We start from the raw sequence: 19,663 nt of genomic DNA on the forward strand, positions 1-19,663 counted from the left end.
TAAGTGTTAAGTGTCTGAGGCCGGATTTGAACTCAGGTCCTCCTGACTCCAGGGCCATGCTCTATCTACTGCACCACCTAGCTGTCCCCCTCTCAACTTTTCTAATCTTCTTTTACCTTCTCTCTCCCACATACTTTGCAATTTAGTTAAATTGCCTTTCTTGCTGTTCCTTGAACAAGATACTCCATTTCAATGGCTGTCACCCATACCTGGAATATTATCTCTCCTCATCCTTGTCTTCTGACTTCTCTGTATTTCTTCAAGTCCCAGCTAAAATACCACCTTCAACAGGAAGCTTTTCATGATTCCCCTTAATTCTAGTGGCAGCTGGGTAATGCTGTGCAAGGGGCATGGAAGTCATGAAGACTTTAAATAATATCTAACTTCAGAGATTTACTAGTTACATGACCCTGAACTAAACCTCACTAAACCTCATCTGTCTCAGTTTCCTCAACTGCAAAATGGGATTAATAATAGCACTTACCTCCCGGGGTTATTGTAGGGATCAGAGGAGGTAATAATTGCAAAGTTCCTGGCACATAGTGAGCAGTTAATAAATGCTTCCTAGTGTCTTCCCTCTGTTGATTATCCTGTAGATAGCTTATTTGTACATAATAAGTACTTAACAAATGTTTATTGACAGACTAACTGGAGTTATAAGGCAGAATGAGGTACTAAGATACATCTTTGCTTGGAACAAGAATAAAGTGTGAACAGGGAAATTACCTTATCTGAGAAAAGAAGAAAGCTACTCGGTATTCCTCCTTCCCCCTCACAATATACTTCAGAGACATACTGTAGTTAGGACACTGAAATGTCTAGTTTCTTGAGCCTTAAAGGTTTGTTAGAAAGCACAATCTCCACCATTGAGCACCTTAATCACGAATCTCATTGCTGTCGGAGACTGGTAGTCTCAATCAATGATAGATGTAAGACGTGCTTCAGCAAATTTAGGAACAGATCAGTAGGTTAATTCACTCTGCTTTTCTGTTTTTGCAAGTAGAGAGGTTTCACCTGTTACTAATTTACACACCCCTTCTAACTAAGCTTCCCATAGATACCCTGCAATCTGCCCTCCTTTGCTCTTCCCTTATTTTCGGTAAGATAGACCACCAAAGTCCTGTTACACCCAGTCAACGACTTCTGGGCTGACCTCGGCCTTCCTAGCACAGTCACAGAAAGGAATCCAAATACTTCCCGTGGCTGCAAATCTGTTCTTCATCTCTGAGGCTTCTTCTTTCTCAGCCCACACCCCAATTCTTTCTCAGAGGCCTGAGGTGCTGGAAGAGCAGGGGTAATTCCCGTCGCTTTCTCATCTCTAGAAATTCTTCCATTTTTCTGTCTGGGCCAGGATGCGACAGGGTAAGGAGGCTCCTGCTGCCAGGGACTAACGAGACTCTCTCTTTGTCAGGAAGAAGGAAGGAGGGACAGGCGCAGAGACCCGGGAGTGAAATCATGGGCGGGCTAAAGAAGGTGGGAAGGTTGAGAACGTCGTGCCTCCCCCCACACACTGACAGCCTTACCTTCCCGCGGGTTTCCCGCGCCTTCGCCTCGGCTCTGCACTAGTCTGGACAGGACCGGTCCTAGAGAGGTGTCATTCTAACCCTGGACGGGCAAGTAAATGATTTTGCTGGGTGAGGGAGATAATATTGTTTGAACTCGAGGAAGGCGTGGCGAAGCAGTCAACCTCTTTCCCTCCCCCCCGGGTGCTCATCCAACCACCACGGTAGCCAGCCTGGGCAGCTGCGAGCTGAGACCCTGCCCCCCCCCAACCCCCCTTTTCCGGAGCAGGTTTCTACTCCTGATTGGGCAGCACCTTGCCATCCCAGAGAGAGGTTGACTGCCCCCTCTGCCCGGCTGGCGTCTCAGCTATAAAGGCCGGAACATGACGGCTGTAGCAACGTCCTGCTCCAGTCTCGGGTCTTGCAGCCTCCACCCTCACTTTCCCCGCTTCGTACTCAGTTTAATTGTCACATTCTCCTAACCCCATCATGCCGAGGGGCTTTCTGGTGAAACGAACCAAGAGGCTGGGAGGTTCTTACCGCGTGCGTCGGGTGGAAAGGGACTTTCAGCTGCTGGGGCCCCAAGAGGCACCTCCTTTCCCCAGAGGGGCTTCCCCCAGTCCCCAAGGAAGCTTGAAGGGTACGGAGCGGCTGGAGTTCTCACTGGAAAAGGTAGAAAAGGAGGAGAGGGAGGCGGCTTCGCGACTGTCAGCGCCCGTGCGCACTTCGTCCTGCCTGGTGACCGGAGGAAGTAGCGGGTCAGGCCGGCGGGAAAGCGCTAGGGTGGGGCTGGGCGGAGGGTCCTAGCCCTGGTCCCAGCCCCAGCCCAGCTAAGCCAGCGGGTGCAGAGTTGCGAGGGACATTCCTGGAGCGCTGCCTCAGTTCTCCTGCTTCGGCCGAGTCCTTCCCGGGAGGCGCCACAGCCGCGGTGGCTTTCTCTTCCACAGTGGCACCTGCGTCTGCCCCATCTTCTGTGGAGCAGCTTTTGATGCCACTCCTGGCACCTTTCCCAGAAGCTGTTCCAAAGCCGGACTCAGCTCCCCTCACTGTCACTCTTTCAGGGCCTGAAGCGGGCACTGGGGGCGATCGCCGTGACAAAGAACCTTTTGGACCGAGTGTCTGTGTCTAGGGTCTGGGACGGCAGTGCCAGGTGCCAAGAAACCGAAGGCTATGAGGAGGTTGAGCTTCGCAGATGAAGTAACCACATCCCCAGTCCTGGGGCTGAAAATCAAGGAGGAAGCACCTGGGACCCCATCCCGAGGCCTTGAAGGCAGCCGAACGCCACTGGGTGAATTCATTTGCCAATTGTGCAAGGAAGAGTACGCAGACCCTTTTGCGCTGGCCCAGCACCGCTGCTCCCGCATAGTGAGAGTTGAGTACCGCTGTCCGGAGTGCGACAAGGTCTTCAGCTGCCCAGCCAATCTCGCCTCCCACCGCCGGTGGCACAAACCACGTCCTACCAATGCTGCCACAACTGTCCCCGGGGACGGGAAGGCTCTTCCCTCGTTTTCCTCTTCCACTTCGTTGTCTCCTGATGGCAGCACAATCGCACCTTTCCTGCCAGAGGGTAAAGAGAACAGCAGAGAGAAAAGGACTGAAGGTCAGCACCCTCTTATTCGGGACAGCTCCCGGACTGATCCACCACAGGACAGTTCCAGCTCTCCAGCTACCCATTGCCAGGACGTCAAGGTCACTCAGCACCCTGAGCCCCAGCTACCACAGGGACCATATACTGAAAGGGAGTCCGGGCGTCGCGTCCCGGGTACAGGGAAGGGTAGTGGAGATGGGGTATCTGAGGTTTTCTTGTGTCCTTATTGCCACAAGAAGTTCCGCCGTCAAGCTTACTTGCGCAAGCACTTGGGCACTCATCAAGCAGGTTCAGCCCGAGCGCTGACCCCCGGCTACAGTGCTGAGCAGAGCTTGCAGATTGCTTTCCCATGTCCTGCTTTTGCGGGGCCGCACTTCCCCTCGGCCGGACATCCAGAGAAAAGCACCGTTGTGGCACGCAAGTGAGGGAGGAAATGGCTATTTGCCCGCTATTTAGCCGGGGCGCCTCCAGAGGGGTCAAGCGTAGGGAGAGGAACTGACGGAGATACTCAACAGATCTTTCCGTGCAAGCACTGTCCGTCCACCTTCTTCAGTTCCTTGGTCTAACCCGACATATCAACAAATGTCACCCTTCGGAAAGCCGGCAGGTGTTGCTACTCCAGATGCCACTAAGACCGTTGCTGAGTACGTAGAGGAACAAGATTGGGACAGGGACGAGAAGTAAGAAATGGACATGTGAGCGGCTGCGGACCAACTGGTAAAAAGTGCCCCTCCCCCACCTTTTCTTTTCTTACCTCCCTTTTCTTCCCTAAAGGCTTCCTGGAGGTCAATCGCTGGAAACCCTAAAAAATTCTATGTGACTTTTCCTATGGAAAGTCCTCGATGAAGACTTGTCTGTGTCTAGAAAGGACTTTTTCCTTTTCTCCTTTTTAAAGCCACTCAACGTGGTTATTGCTGATTTTGCTTCCGTTGTCTTCGCAGGCACCCTATAATTTCTCTCTTAATGGGCTCAGATAATTTTTCACTGTACATTCGGTGAATAGGAAAAAAAGGACGTGACTGGTGTCAAACTTACAAAAAAACAATAAAGAAGCAAGGTTTCAAGCAAGATGTGGCTGTGGGCAAAAAAAAAAAATTCACTTAAGTGAAATTCAAAGAACTTTTGTTTCAGGGCTCGAGTTCCCTGTAAACCCCCCCCCCCGCCCCAATTCCATCAAACTGATCCACCCCAAAGAAAGTGGGGAAAATGCTAATTGACTACAACAAAGACTGTTCGATTTGAGGTACACTCTCCCCTTCACTTTGTGTAAGGTAAACTTGCTTAAACTATTTAAACAATAACTAAAAAAACCCACATCAGACTTGTTTCCTGAAATTTAAAATTTTACCCCTTTAGTAACATTTTACTCAATTTGTGTAACACTTTTGTTGGTAATTTCATTTCTTGTACTAAATATGTACAATAATATGTAATCACCGTAAAACTGAAAAGGCAATTCATTTAATATCTCTTTTTTCATAGCTCCGTGGCTTTTGAATTGCTTTTTGTAAACCATGATCAATGTACATTCTATACATCCTTGTCCTTGCTTCTATTAGCCAGAGGTGTATGGTGCTCACCAAATAAATGTGCTTAGCTTGTGTCTTGTGTGTTGTTTGATTGTCCTCACCTTAACATGTAGCATCTAGAACCCACTGAACGACAAGGTGGGCAAGAGAGAAGGCAGAAATAATTTTAAATAGGGGTTGGCATAATTTTCCTTTAAAATAATCTAAATTCCTGGAGAAAACAGATACTATGTACTCTGTAAACACTTCTTCCCCCTTAAATATTGGCTTAGTTTCTAGAAAGCTAATTTCCCTTGCAATACTGACCTCCCACCTTCCTCTTAATTTTTATTTTAAGGTTAATACTATAAAGTTCAAATTTGGTCTAATGTTGAATATTTTTTATTAATTTTTAAAAATAGGAGACTTTTAAAAAGCTTTATATGATTTACTTGTTCCTAAGCAATTATTTCATTATTTTCTGTCCTAAACTATTCTAACTTCCTAGTGTTAATTTTTTTTTTGAGAGCATATTAGAAATGAAAGAGTAACTTCTTTCTAGAACTCTTTCACCTTAGGTAGTCTCTGGATTATTTCAGCTTTGTTCCTTAACTTTTTGAAACTCCACGCAGTTTAATGCCCCTCCTCTAATAATAAAGCTACTTTCTACAGCTTTCTTGTATCAGGAGCTTTCTTGTATTTTCAATTTTTATTTCTGCTTACCAGAAAAAAAAGATATGTTTTTGACACTGGACCAGAAAGACTTGAATTATTGCTTTAAAAAAACACCTTTTTTTCTATAAAATTTCAGTTTATTATGTGAAAGGAGCATCATTAACAAAAGCTTATTTGAGAAATTAAAGTGTAAAGCAACTGAGATGATTATTGGTATAACTCAAACTGTGTAGGGAGAGGATAGTCACTGGGGTGATCTTACGATTAGGGAGAGGTATTGTGAACTGGGTTCAAAGTACACCCCCAGAAAGAGATTCAGATCCATTTTTAAAGTGAGAAGATAAACTAAATTCATGCTTTACTGTCTATTAATCACAGAAATAAGATCATCCCTACTTGATACCTAAAATGCAATAAAACACTAATAGCTCAATCAACACTCAAGAACAGAAATTGGTAAGAATACTTTTTATTGTATTATTAAATCTTATGTCATCTTTTCTTTTAACAATTACAAATCTGTAGATACTACATGAATGACCATACTAATTTATATTCTGTGGTTGCCTGTATGAAGTATTTACACATGCAGTTAGAACCAATGCCATGCTTACATTCCTTAGGAGAGATGCCACTCAACACAAATATGAGCAGCTCATCTGTTGTAGGAAAATACCTCTGGAGGAATGGATTGTGTACTGATCCACACCTCTAAGCTCAATATTAAAGTATGACTCCTGGATAATATTCCCTTATCTTCTTTAATAGTACACATAATTTTTGAGCAAGGAAGTTACATTGGAAAAATATTTCTTTTCCATATATAAGAAAAAACTATTGATCCACCAAGATCCTGTGGCCAGGATGATCAGGGCCACAATCTCAAAACAGAATGCATTGAACAGTGATACCATTTTAAAGGAAAATGTTATAAAAATAATTGGAAGGCAAGCATAAGTGCAGCACAGTGATTTTTCTCTTTTTTTGATTTGTCATGGTATTACCCACAAGGGTAGGAAATGAGACACTGTTTTGGAAAGAAAACTAATGCTAAAAAAAATTTTCAAGTGAAAACTAAAATACTAAAAGACCATTTATTGTAATTATTTTATTTTCATAACATAAATAATCTATACACATCCTGTGCATTAACAAATTTGTCTTTTGCTTGGACTTTACAAATGCTTAAATTTAAAATTGTACATTTAAAAAAATTGTACATATTCAGCTTGCTAACAAAGTTACAATGGGGAGGGCAAAATAAATAAGCGAGATTATTTTCTCCAATTACATTTTGGTTCAATGTTAACCATGAAGTTAAAAGTGCCAATTTAGACATAATTATCAAGAAAATTAAAGGGTACAGTATAGAAACTGCACCAAAAAAGTGGAAGCTTAGAGTGTAACTAAAAACCTTACAGCAATCTCAAAGCGAAAATATTAAGTTATAAATAAAATACTGGTATTGTTTTCTGAAACAAGTGTACAGGAAGGGGCTTGTGTGTGATGGCAGACATACATCTGGCTAAATTCAGTGCTAATTCAACTGCTCAAGACTAATGTTCGTTGTTCAAAAAAGCTGCAGAATTGCTTGTCTCCTTAGGATTTATTGGCCGAGCCAGAGGAGCGGCGAAGCTTCATAGACATTCGGCTCTTGCTGGTTCGTGGAGACATTGGAGAAGCTAAGTCGGTCCCGTCCATCTGCGATGCTGTTGAAGTTTCGCTGGGTAGAGTCTCCGGGCAGGAGCCTGTGGGAGACATCGAGAGAAAAACCTGTTAGTACCAATGCCCCAGCAATGTACCCCATAAAAAAAGAACCTTTCTGACAAACAATACATATTCACTAGAATGTCCTATTAAATATTGTAAACTCATTGAAAGCCACTGTCAGCAGGAAAAAACCCATCAGATCATGGGGAGAACCAACCAGAGTATCCCGAGTAGCAGCAATGGGAAGCGATTTCCTTGCAACCAGGAAGGGGAGGGATCTAGAGCCACCATCAGCATGCAGGGTTCAAGATGCAAGGTGAGTAGGACTAGTTCCTTTACAGTAAACTTCAGAGTGAGGGCATTCACAGTTTAAATTTAATACTCTGAAATAGTCCAAAAAAGCTAAAAGGTCAAACTAAAGTCATTAAAGGTATTAAGTAATTTCCTTTATTGAAAGAACCTAAGTGAATTCTTGCATGACAAAGATTCTAAAATCAGGATTTGTCTAAATGGAAAAACTGATTCAAAAAATCCCATAATTCAGGGCAGATCGACAATACTGTTTCTTTTGAGATTTCCTTCCAGTTGTTCCACAGAAAAAAAAGCTAACCAAAGTAAACAGATCTGAAAATGGAAAAAAAAAGAGACAAATAAAAATTATTTAGCCATTGAGACTAAATCTCTTGTTCTCAAGAAGTTAGTTCTTCCCACGTGTTACAGAGAGCATAGTTCTCTTCTAAACAAAGCAAATAACAAAAAATCCACCACAAAACTTGCAGACAACAAAGAAAAGTTGCAAGTATGATGCAGTAACAGTCTAGTGTTGTTGTTGTTGTAGCCTATAGTTCCCAAGGCATTTGTTTAGATTCTCCATTATCATTCTTTAAAGGTAATAGTGCTCATGTATAAGATCATAGATTTGGAGCTGAAAGGACCTTAGAAATCATTTAGTTCAACCCCCCTCATTTTACAGATGAGGAAACTGAGGCCCAGAAAGGTTAAGCTCATGCATGTAAACAGCAGAGCCAGTACTTGAATCAGGGTCTCTGACTTCAAACATAACATTCTATTATGCCACACTGCCTAGCATGTAAAACTCTGACTACTGATATTTATTAAATATCAAATGGTATAATACCCTTTGCAATCGTAAACTGGATAATGAACACATATTCCTAACCTGGCATTATAAATGGCAGCCTCAGACTTTTGCTACTGCTTAAAACTTCCTAATTATGATATTTCTTTATTTTTGTTTTTATTCATTTCCCAAACTGAAATTATAAATGGTAATAAGGCAAAGTAAAAATGTTCATAGGGATGTGGGTCTTATTGAGATGCTAGTAAACAAGTGCATTTAGTAAATCTCATCACAACTGAAAAAAGTTAAATGTCTTGAAGAACAAATGTACATTTCTTTAAGTTTTTGGTCAAGTAAAATCCAGGTCAACTTCTCCCCTTCTCAATGGGTATTCTTTAACATTCATTCTTTCTTAACTAGAATTATAGTGACCTACATATCCTAAAATATAAGGAAATGTGTCACTCCCCCCTTACTATCTAATTTGGGTGAAACATTAGAGCCCATGGACCACTGGGGCCCCTTTCAAAAAAGCATCGCAGACATTAGGCAGACAGAGGGTAGATGGGAGCCCATGCTTATCTGGTAGAGCACACCATTCCCAGCAAGAATGAGAGGGCCTTCTTTGGCTTTTTTACCTTGAGATGGCCAATGCTTTCTAGTGGAGGTTTGGGGAGGAAGAGAACTATCACTGCATTTCTTTCTTTGTTGTTAATGAAGAAATGATGAAAGAGTAGAGAGAAGTGAGGAAACAGGAGAGAAGATAGATATAATAGGTATGAGACACACTGCAGGGTTTAACAGGTGTTAACTGAGGAACAGAGAAGAGAGTAATCAGGTTTTGGTTATGTAACATAATTGAGAGTATGGTTAGGGTGATGAATGAGCTGTTTTGTAAATCCAACATATTGTACTTACCAACTAACAGTTACACAGGAAGACAGAAAAAAAGAAGAAAAAAGAAGTCTATAAAACAGTCCAAATCCATTGGCCTTATGAGTATACTGAAATTCATGGCATGTTCACTTAACCACTGCAATCTCAATCTATATACAACTCAACAAAAATAAGCATAAATCTTCCCTAATGTCAACCCCACCAGATCCACTGAGGTCTGAATCATGCTTCTCAGTATTTGGTTGTCATTATTTTTAGCATATGACACTTGAATGTATGGACCCCACGGTAACTTCTGGTCTTGTAGGATGATTTGCATTAAATTCAAACTTAAATAATTTGCAATGGATATTTCCTAACTTTCAAAGGCATAGGGAAGACAAATGTATGAAATTATTTTAATATTCCATTCTAAACAAGATGGCTTTTATAGTGTAAAAGGTAAATAATGCTCATTTATTTAATTTTTATACTCGTGTATCTGCTAGAATACAAGTCACAAAAGTTTGTGAGCTACTACATTAAAAATAATATTGATTTCATATCATTGGACATAGGCCGTCTCTACAGAAAGCTAATAAAATTAATCATGCCCTAGCCCTCTCCCCCACCAAATCTATGTGGTTTGCTGTTACCAGTTAACACCATAATTACAAAATACCCATAATCAATATGGCTGTAATGATTTGCAGTCATTGTGAGAATTATAAGTTAGCTCTAAGGCTCATTTTTTTTTTAAATCATGATGTGGTTTGTTATCTCTAAATGTATAGAACTATAAAAGTTCTGGTGTGACTCTACCCACTGAAGACATTTAATAATAACAAATTCAAAAGGGAGACTCAAGCTAATTAGATTTAAGGTTCTTAAATGCAAATTAGTAAAAAAATAACTGAACCCTGGAGTTGAAAAACAATTTTTCTTCACCAGATGGAAAAAGCAGGTTAATTCATCATGTATGAAATTTCATTATTTCTAGTACCCCAAAATGATGTGCAAGAGCACATAGTAGGTACTTAATAAAAATTTGTTAAATTTAACTAAATCAACACTGAGCTCCAAATTTTGATGTAGGGATTTTTATCACTCATTGATTGAGTCAACAAGAATCTGTTAAGTGATTATGATGTCCCAAACCTCATGGTAGGCCCTGTGGGTACAGAGAGAAAACCAAACAGATCCTGATTTTAAGGTTCCTCCATTTGGTTTGGGAAACAGCATGTTTCCCAAATATATACAAAATAAATACAAATTTATTTCCAATGGGAGAGGGCACAACTAGGGGAGAGATCAGGATATACCTTGTGTAAGAGGTGGTGTTTGAGGTGAGTCTTAACAGAAGCATTCAGGAATGGAGGCCAGGGCTGTGCAGATGGGAGACTGCATATCTTGTACCACAAACAGCAAGGAGGCCAGTTTGGCTGGATGGATATAATGTAGATTAATGTGCCTTCAGCCTAGAAAGGTAGGCTTAAGGTCTACTGTAAAGGGCTTTGGATGGGAAGAAAAGGAATTTGCATTTAATCCTAGAAACTTGTTGAGGTAAGGTTTGTGCTTTTGAAATCTCCTTTTGGCGAGTACTTGGAGGATGGATTAGAGTGGAGAAGTTTGAGTCAAGGATGCCAACTACAATTACTGTAGCTAGGTTGGCACAGCAGATAGTGTTGGATTTGGAGTCAGCAAGACCAGAATTCAAATTTTGATCAGGCATCTACTAGTTGTGACACCAGGACAAATGACTTGCAAAGTTACTGGCAAAGACCCAGTTTCCTAGTCTGTAAAAAGAAGACAATGATAGTATTTATCTTACATAGTTGTGAGGATCAAATGAGATAAAATACAGGTTGTGGTTGTTGTTTTTTTAAACAAATGTTAAAGGGCTATTCTAATTTTTATTTCAGGTGTTGAAGGCCTGAACTAGAATTGTGGAAATGTGAATGGAGAAAAGGGGAAGGATTAGGAGAGATGTTGTGGAGGTAGAACTGACAAGATTTAGCAACTGATCAAAGTGTGTTAGACTGAAGAGCTAAGAATGACTCCAAGGCTGTGAACCAAGGTTGGTGGTACTCTCAACAAAAACTGAGAAGAGGGAAGATTTTTGGGTGGGAAAAGATAATGAATTTTGGACTTGTCTCTGAGATATTTATGGGTCACTCAGTTGCAAATGTTCAATAGGCATTCTATGGTGGAGACTGGGGTGGAGAAGAGCTGAAATATAAATATATGGAATTAAACTACAAAGATATGACACCTGAATCTGTATGAGCCGAGATCACCAAGAGAGCATAAGGAGAGAGAAGTCCCAGGATGGTGTCTTGGGCCACATCAAGTTTGGGGGTAGGATCTTACAAAGGAGACTAAGAAGTGGCCATATAGGAAAACCAACTGAGAGCAGTCTCATGCCATCTAAGGGAGGAGAGAGTATTCTGGAGAAGGGGCTGTTCATCCATGTCCGAAACTGCTAAAAAACTAAGTAAAAAGACACAGGAAAGGTAAATTGTATGTAGTAAGTAAGAGATCATTTGTGACTCTGGAGAGAGAAATCTTAGTTGAGTGATAAAGTTGGAGGTCAGACTGCAAGGGGTTGAGAGATGAGTGAGAATAGAGAAAGAGTAGGAAACAGTATACTTGTACTAGGCATTTGAAGAAAGCCAGGAAGGTGCCATTAGATAGAGTTAGCTTTGAGTGAGGAGAATGATGGTGGGGGCAATTTTCCAGAGAGGGGATCAAAGGCAAAAATACAGGGGCCGATCTTGGTGAAGAGACATTGATACAGAGTTAACTCTGAAAGATGTATAATATAAATATAGCATTTAATGACCACTGGGTATAGATAAAATAGTAACATCATTAAAAATAATGCAGTGCTGAAAAATAAGCAGATAAATAAGGTCTTTAACTTCAATGATAAAAATTACTATCTAGAGACTTTCACAAAATGAAATGTAAGAATTTGAGAATCTTTGAAAACCTCAACACTATAAAATAACATTTTCTAGTGGTTGGATTTTTGAATTCAGAATAGTAGGGCTGGAAAGCCCAAAGTATTTGGTATTGTTTTGGTAGTTCTGGGACTTGTAAATATGGTATATCCTCAGAAGTCACTTTTGAAAGAATGATTTAAACAGAATAGAAAGATTTTTTGTAGAAAAAAAATGTATAGAAATGGAAGCAAATGATCATTGTTACAGAAACTTCAATTAGCTAGTATAGAATAACCACAATGTTCAGTCAGTCAGTCACAAACATTTATTAAATTAGTCAGTAAACAAAGCATTTTATTAAATGATACTATGTGTTAGGCCCTGTGCTAAGGGGCTGGGGGATAAAAAAGATGGTAAAAAACACAAAGCTCATTGCATTAAAAGTAGAATACATTTGGCTGTAGTGTAAAATTGTAGAAAAACAAACTTACAGAATGAATGGGACACATCTTCCTACCAGCATTTCCACATACAGGGTGGACCAAAAGTCATGAATATTTAATAACTCCTTTATTTTTTGCTTTAAATTTACATTACCATAGCATCATTACAGTATACAGAGAAAATAAATTTGCATTATGTGTGAAAAACCCAATATTGCAAATGGTTAAAATAAAGAAAAATTATTTTCAAAAAGTTATTAAAATATCAGACCCCTTCATGACTTTTGGCCCACCTTGTACTATGTTCTTTATAAAAATGAATTTCTTTTAATGAGCTCAAATCAATTTGGAAGTCTGAAATAATCTTGTGAATCGAGCAGTGATAGGTTTTTATGTAGGAAATTGAGACAGAAAAGTTGTATTACTGAGACAGTAATGGACTGACTGTTTTGATGGCCCACTCAGTAAAAAATTTTGGTTTCAGAAATCACTTGTGATTATTCTATTAAATCATCATGAATTTATATCTGGTTATAAAGGAAGATCAGATTTTGAGAGAGAATGGCAAATCTGACATTATAGCTAAGGCCTAATAGGACTTTTCACTATTACACAGTATGGATTAATAATAGCTTTTTAATAGTGTATAAATTATAATACAGTTGTAACTTGCACAGTATTTTATAATGTTCTTTTTGTAGGAACCTGAAAATTTTTAAGGCTACAAAAATGGCCAAGTATTAGTTCCAAATGAGAGCTTTACAATTTTGGAAATATTTCATTTAATCAACAGAGGTCAATTTCTTGGTTTATAAAGTATTAACATATCTAATTTGTAAAGAAGAAAACACTATGAATAGGCTTTCATTCAAAATGCATTGTATGATGATGGTGAGCAACAAGTTGGACATATTCGTATTAGCTCAAACAGTGAGGGGAAAAAATGAAGCTGAGAAAGTAAACTGGGCTGAAGTAAATATTATCAACCTTGGTGCCTCAAATTTTAATTTAAATTATGAAATTAATGCAAGCGCATTAAGTGACATTTAGGCATAAACCGTAATGGTATAATTGCTCTTATAGAAAATAACTCTAGAACATTTATAAAACTGCTCAGTTGAGTCCTTTTTTTTTTTGGTTGATATGTTTAATATGGCTAGTGGATTATAATATTCTGGTTTGAAAATCTTTCCTTTGTTGATATATTTTCCTTAAAAGGGCTGCTTCTGTGTAAATGGTCCCATTACTTCAGCTTTGAGAACAGCAAACCACTGGTGTTTGTGAAAGTGGAACTGAAATTTTGTGTTGTTCCCTTGGGATCCATTTGGAAATCATAGTAGTTAAGAAAAAATTTCTCCTAAAGTGGAGTCAGTATTTGGAGTGGATGGAAAATGAAATTTTAATAGTTATCTATGATTTAAAAGAGTTGGCTATTTGACAAAATAAAGTCCATTCTCATATTTTGGAAGGATATATATCAATCGACGAATTTGATGACATTGCTTTTGTATATTTATGCAAATTTGAGGAAAATGTTAATAAAGATATCTTGTAGCATTGTTTTTATTATTCATAGCAACCAGGAATTAAAAAGTTGGCTTGCAAAAAATTAATCACTTTACCTATTTGCTTAGAACATTATAAATCAAGTACTAGGGTGAATACATGATGTGAAAATTCTTAGTAGTGAATATGAATATGTAAGGTTATGAGTGAATATGGATAGGTAGGATCCCATGCTTTAGGGAAAGTCAGCCCAGAGGGATGGAAGATGCTTAAGAATAAGATTTTGGACACAAATAAAATATTTTTTTAATAAAAAATATGTGATTTATCTGAGGAGGGTAATGTGGATGCATAGAGAGGAAATTCACCAACCTAGATTTTAAACAGAAATGCACAAAAGGTAACAGATCTCTATGCCTGTCAGACTCTTTCAGAATCATTTAAGGCTGAGGACAACAAAAAGGGTGATTTAAAAAAAATACTATATTGGGAGGAGAAAGACAATAAAAGGGATGGTTGTTTGGGGAATTAGATAATAACTGATAACAGAAAAAAGGCAAAGCTAACTCTTATTCTGTCTCTCTCTTTTTTTTTTTTTGTCTTGAAAGGAGAATGATTTTTACCAGTGAAATGACAGCACAAAAATGGCTAATGGAGAGTTGATACCCAAGATAAATGTATAGATAGTAAGAGAGCACGTATCTGTTCTTGATGAATGCAAGACCCCTGGCTGAGACAGACTAAATCCTCTAGTCCTGAAAGAACTAGCAGACATGATTTTGGATCCTCTATCCATGATACTTCAAAGATCACAGAAAATGGAAAAGGTGGCACAAGATTGCAGAAGGGCAAATGTCTCAATTTTCTTTCTTTTTTTTTTTGGTGAGGCAATTGGGGGTTAAGTGACTTGCCAGGGTCACACAGCTAGTGTCAAGCGTCTGAGGCCGGATTTGAACTCAGGTACTCCTGATTCCAGGGCCGGTGCTCTATCCACTGCGCCGCCTAGCTGCCCCTAAATGTTTCAATTTTAAAAAAAAGGGAAGAGAACAGTTTGTAAACAAGAGTCCTCTGTACGATTTTGATTCTTTGGGAAAATCTAGGATATCATTAAAGACAGATGCCCAAAATCTAGAAAGGGAAGTGGTGACTGCAAAAGGCCAGCATGGTTCCATCTAGAATAGGTCATGCCAGAATAACCTAATTCCCTTTTTGGACAGCATTACTGAAGTAGTTGTTGAGAGGATGCTATAAATATAGTTTGTGTAGATTTTAGCAATACTTCCTGATAAAATATCTCATACTTTTCTGGTAAAGATGGAGAGATATGGATTAGATGATAATATGAACAGATAAGAGTTAGAACTGGTTTGATGTCTCAAAGAGTAGTTAATGAGGATGGCAGTTAATGTCTACACGGCAGGATTTCCTCAGGAGCGATTCCAAGGATCCTTGCCCTCTTTGCTATTTAATATCTTTTATCAATTACTATATAGCACATAGATGATTATATAATATTCTGAATGAATCTGTAGATGACACAAAGCTAGAAGGGATAAGATAGGCACCAGAGTAGATGACAGTAAGGATCCATGTAAGAGTACTGGGTACAATCTAATGAGATGAAATTCTACAGGGATCAATGTAAATTCTTGCAGTAAAGTGCAAAAAAAACCCCAACAAATACCACAAATATAAGATGGGGGAGATGAGGATAAGCATCAGTTGTTCTGAAAAGGATGTGGATTTTTTTTTTACTCTACTTCAAGCTCAATATGAGTTAGCAATATAATGTGGCAACCAAAAAAATTCTAATGTGATGTTGAGCTACATTGAGGGGCACAGCTTTTAGGATGAGGGAAATGATAGTCCCACAGTACTTTGTTCTCAACAGAACTCATGTACAGTATTGTGTTAGTTCTTGGCACCACTGCTGAAGAAGGACATCAGTAAACTAGAGAGTTTCCTTGATGTTGAAGGGCTGAGTCCATGACACATGTGTTCAAGTATCTGAAGTGACATCATGGTGGGAAGAAGGATTAACTTTGTTCTCTTTTGTCTCAGGGGGTAGAACCACGTTGTAACGGGTGGAGTTGCCAAGAAGCAAATTTAGGCTTGATGTCAGTTTCCTGACAATTGCAAAAGTTGGATGTGTCATAGTGGGAATTCCTTCTGTGTATGTAGATAGCTTTTGAGGTCTTTCCAACTCTCAAATTCTGTGATTCAAGGTATATGTTTTTACATTCACAGCTTCTCAACCTAAACTAGGAGTTCTTAACCTAAGATCTACGGGGGTCTGTGGATGGAATTCAGAGGATCTGTGAATTAGAATGGGGGAAAATTACAACTTTATTTTAATGTTTAGTTTCATTTATAGCCCTATGAGGCCTCAGGCTTCACCAGACTGCCAATAGACACCATAACACAAAAAAAGGCTAAAAACTATTGACCTAAACTGACCTGAATATAAGTAAATTAACTTCCAAGTTATAAATTAATTGTAGTATCACTCATATGGTGTTTATATGACAACAACCTGAAGTTTTAGAGTTTTCCAAAATTGGTACTGAAAAACACAACAGAAGTTTAGTGCCCTTGGGACTAAACCCACCAGCATGCAATCAAAATATTGCTTAAGCAAAGTGCAAATCATATTGTCATAAGACAACAATTTGCCATATTTTTAAAATACAGAAAAATGTCAAAGTTGAAAATTTGAATAATTATCCCATTCCACTATTATAGATAAGAATAAGTTTAATTATAAAATTAGTAAAACAGTTTATATAGAATAATCTAAATGGTAGTTACTCTAATGGCATATCAAACTATTGAAATTGAAAAGTATTTACTTAGAAATTGGCATATAAAATGGTTATTTTGACATAAAATGTCTTATGATTCTTTAAAATAGAAATACCAAAGGTTTTGAGAATTTCCATGCATATGTCAGATGACTAAGATGAAGGTAAAAAGGATTTTTCCCATAATATTTTTTAAAAAGATGAGAAGAAATCTACTATATTTTAACCTACCTACTGGAAGACCAACTGAGCATGACATCACACTAGCTCCTCGATGACTTTCAGGGTTAAAATAATTTCTCCCAAATATTTATTATTTAATATTCTAGTGATCAGACAGAATCCATTTTAGAAATTAGGCATAAAATACTGATTTGGGTTTAAAGGTTTAAAAGGATTTTTAAAAAATGTTTTAAAATGAGTACAAAGTATGTTATCACTAGTAAAGAAAAGAAATTTAGTTAAATTATGTCACAGGGATGATTAGAAATTATATATCACAATAAATTTAATTTTTGACAGGATTTATTATAATAGATGTTAAGCATTTTATTTTGAATGATATGGTATCTTTAGATACTTATGAATCTCAATTATGTTTACACTCAACAAATTTTAGGTTAAAACAAAAACCCCAAATCATAATATTTTCAGCTAATTCACTACTTTTGAAAATCTGTAGGCTGGTTAACCATTATTTTGGCTTAATTTTTATTATGTGCATCCTCTCTTGCACCATTCCTTGTGGCTTTAGTAGGAGGTAGAACAGTTTCTGAAGGGATGAAGTCAAAAGAAAAAAATCCAAGAGATCACAGCTCCATCATTATCTTTTTTTTGGGGGTGGGGGCCATGAAGGAGTAATTCACTTTATTTTTTTTCATTTTGTTGAACTGAGAATTGCTTTAACCAAATGTTAGTCTTCTAGGATAATTCTAGGATATTTTGGCTTAAAGCATATAATATTTTATTTAAAAATATTTTTGGCAATTCAATATTTATAGTGAAAAATACCTTTTTACCTATGAAGAAAATTTTATGTTTTCATTAAACAGATTGCAGTTCTATTCCAAAGTGTCTTCTAATATTGTCTATTTTGTATCTTAATGAATCATTAAAAAATTTAGTCTCATTTTATTTTGGTAAAATTGTGGGTTAAATATCTGACATGCCAGAAGTTACAATTTATTTTAAATAAGATGGTTTAATATTTCATCAAAAAATTATTTTCTGTTACTAAGCAATTAAGTAAGCCAGGAATATGTGACTAGTATTCATGGATCCATTTATTAAGTTTATTTTTATAATTTTCTTCCATTTACTTTTTCTCTATCACCCAAACAGAGTAATTTTAGGTGGTATCATCGATTTGCTCAAAACTAATCTCGACCTTTTTATCTCTCCTTAGATAGATGATACTTCATTTTCATGTCATTCTCATTGTCCTTAGATTTTGCCCATCAATTAAAAATGCTTAAATTTTTTTCCTCAGATTTCTTTTTAATGACCATTTTGATATGAGAGTATGTTTGCTAAATCCTAACCCAATATTTCTATACATCCTTTAGCAAACATTATTTCCCTCCTTAGAATAAGGTCTATCGTATCATCTGAACTTATGTGACAGGACTTAGAAAACAAAGTTTATCAGTGAGGAATTTCAATCTTTTTTGTATTCTTCTCTCTTGCTCCTTTTGGATGTCTCTGTAGGATATCTACTAATGATGCAAAGACGTGTACACCAATGCCATCTATTCGACTACTTGTTCATGCTGAGAAACAAAAAGGTCAACATGATAATTTCACTAAGGAAATTTATAATTTCAACCAAAGCTTTTACTATTAGTTATCTTTATCCCAAAACCAATGTTAGTGTTTCATGCAGACCTGGGGTTAGTAAAAAAAACTAACTTTGGAGAAATTTAGTAAAAACTTCTGAAATGTTTAGTGTGGACCAGGAAGCATTAAGTTTGTAAATGCCTGAGTTATAAAGCTTAGTGCTCTAGTTAAAAAAAAAGAGTAAAAGAATAGAGGGTGAGTTTTGGACACTGTCTTACCTTCAGACAAACAGAACTGATATTTAATGATCTAAAGAGGGAAAATAAAATAAATGAAACAATCATAAGGAGTACAAAGTATTATCAGAACAGGATGTGGCCTGTTATTGATGAGTTATTTGTTTTCATATTGATTTCTTTAAAAACAGTTAATTGTGGAAAATGCAGTACCCTCTTACAATTTAATATTTTAAAAAATGCTACAATGAATATTTTAAAGTTGAGGCTAGTTTTAATTCTAAATTGAGGCTTTATGAACTGAAAAAATATATAGAATAACAAAATTTTTTTGGACTACCAAATTTGACTCTATAAATTATGTGAGTTTACATGCTCAAATTATGTTTCTTTTAAAGAAATCTTAATAAAGATATCATAAATGTACTGTTTCTCTATTAGTTCAAGAGAAGTATGATGGTTGGACTTTGATAAAGACTGGTGAGCTCTTTAAAGCAACTGCATTGTGAAATAATTTTAGGAACTTGGAGGCTATCACAGAAACTTTTTTACTCTAATAGTGAAACATAAAATGAACACCAGTGTTTAACTTCAGTTTAAGTCCAGTTCAACTTCCTTCTAGCCATTTTTCTGTAGTTTCAAGGTATTCAAACTGATAAGTAAAAATTTAAAGGTCAATTATCATATGATACTTCGGTGATTATCATCTATTTCAGGCAAAATAAAGTTACTTGAATTATCTTTAGGGTTTTAGAAAAAGGGTACTGCATTTCAAATTCCAATAAATTCTAAGAGAAGACCGATAGTTTCTAATATTCTTACCTGTATCAGATGTTGAGTGATGATAGGGAGCTGGAGAGAAAACTTGTGCAGCAAAATCCTCAAATGTGGTTGGCTCTAGGTGGTGCTGGACAATTGATTGCAGGTAGCGTGCTCTCTCTTCATAGCTATTTTTCTCTAGTTAAGGATAGACTTAAATGCAGCTCATTTAAATAGATAATATACATGAGGACTAT

General features: G+C 37.6%; 2 protein-coding genes across 12 annotated transcripts in view; one reads left to right on the forward strand and one right to left on the reverse strand.

Moving 5' to 3' along the window:
• The first annotated feature begins 1,884 nt into the window (after positions 1-1,884).
• Positions 1,885-4,151, forward strand: INSM2 (INSM transcriptional repressor 2). Its single transcript, XM_043987159.1, is given in 4 exon segments — positions 1,885-2,299; positions 2,301-2,607; positions 2,610-3,645; positions 3,648-4,151. Coding segments are annotated over 4 exon segments (1,746 nt in total). The 5' UTR covers positions 1,885-1,991; the 3' UTR covers positions 3,743-4,151.
• A 1,575-nt stretch (positions 4,152-5,726) lies between these two features.
• Positions 5,727-19,663, reverse strand: part of RALGAPA1 (Ral GTPase activating protein catalytic subunit alpha 1) — a 304,015-nt gene continuing 290,078 nt past the window's right edge. For 4 of the 11 annotated variants that reach the window (XM_043989574.1, XM_043989566.1, XM_043989572.1 and 1 more), the window contains 3 exons: positions 19,470-19,594; positions 16,879-16,881; positions 5,727-7,021 (listed from right to left, as the gene is read on the reverse strand). In XM_043989574.1, the coding sequence (XP_043845509.1) occupies positions 6,873-7,021; positions 16,879-16,881; positions 19,470-19,594 (277 nt within the window). In that variant the 3' untranslated portion in view covers positions 5,727-6,872. Of the gene's footprint in view, positions 7,022-16,878; positions 16,882-16,908; positions 18,405-18,689; positions 18,721-19,469; positions 19,595-19,663 lie in introns of those variants that run through there. The other 7 variants (XM_043989575.1, XM_043989567.1, XM_043989573.1 and 4 more) reach the window with 4 other exon arrangements.

The sequence above is a fragment of the Dromiciops gliroides genome, chromosome 2 (genome assembly GCF_019393635.1).
Source record: "Dromiciops gliroides isolate mDroGli1 chromosome 2, mDroGli1.pri, whole genome shotgun sequence".
Lineage (NCBI taxonomy): Eukaryota > Metazoa > Chordata > Mammalia > Microbiotheria > Microbiotheriidae > Dromiciops > Dromiciops gliroides.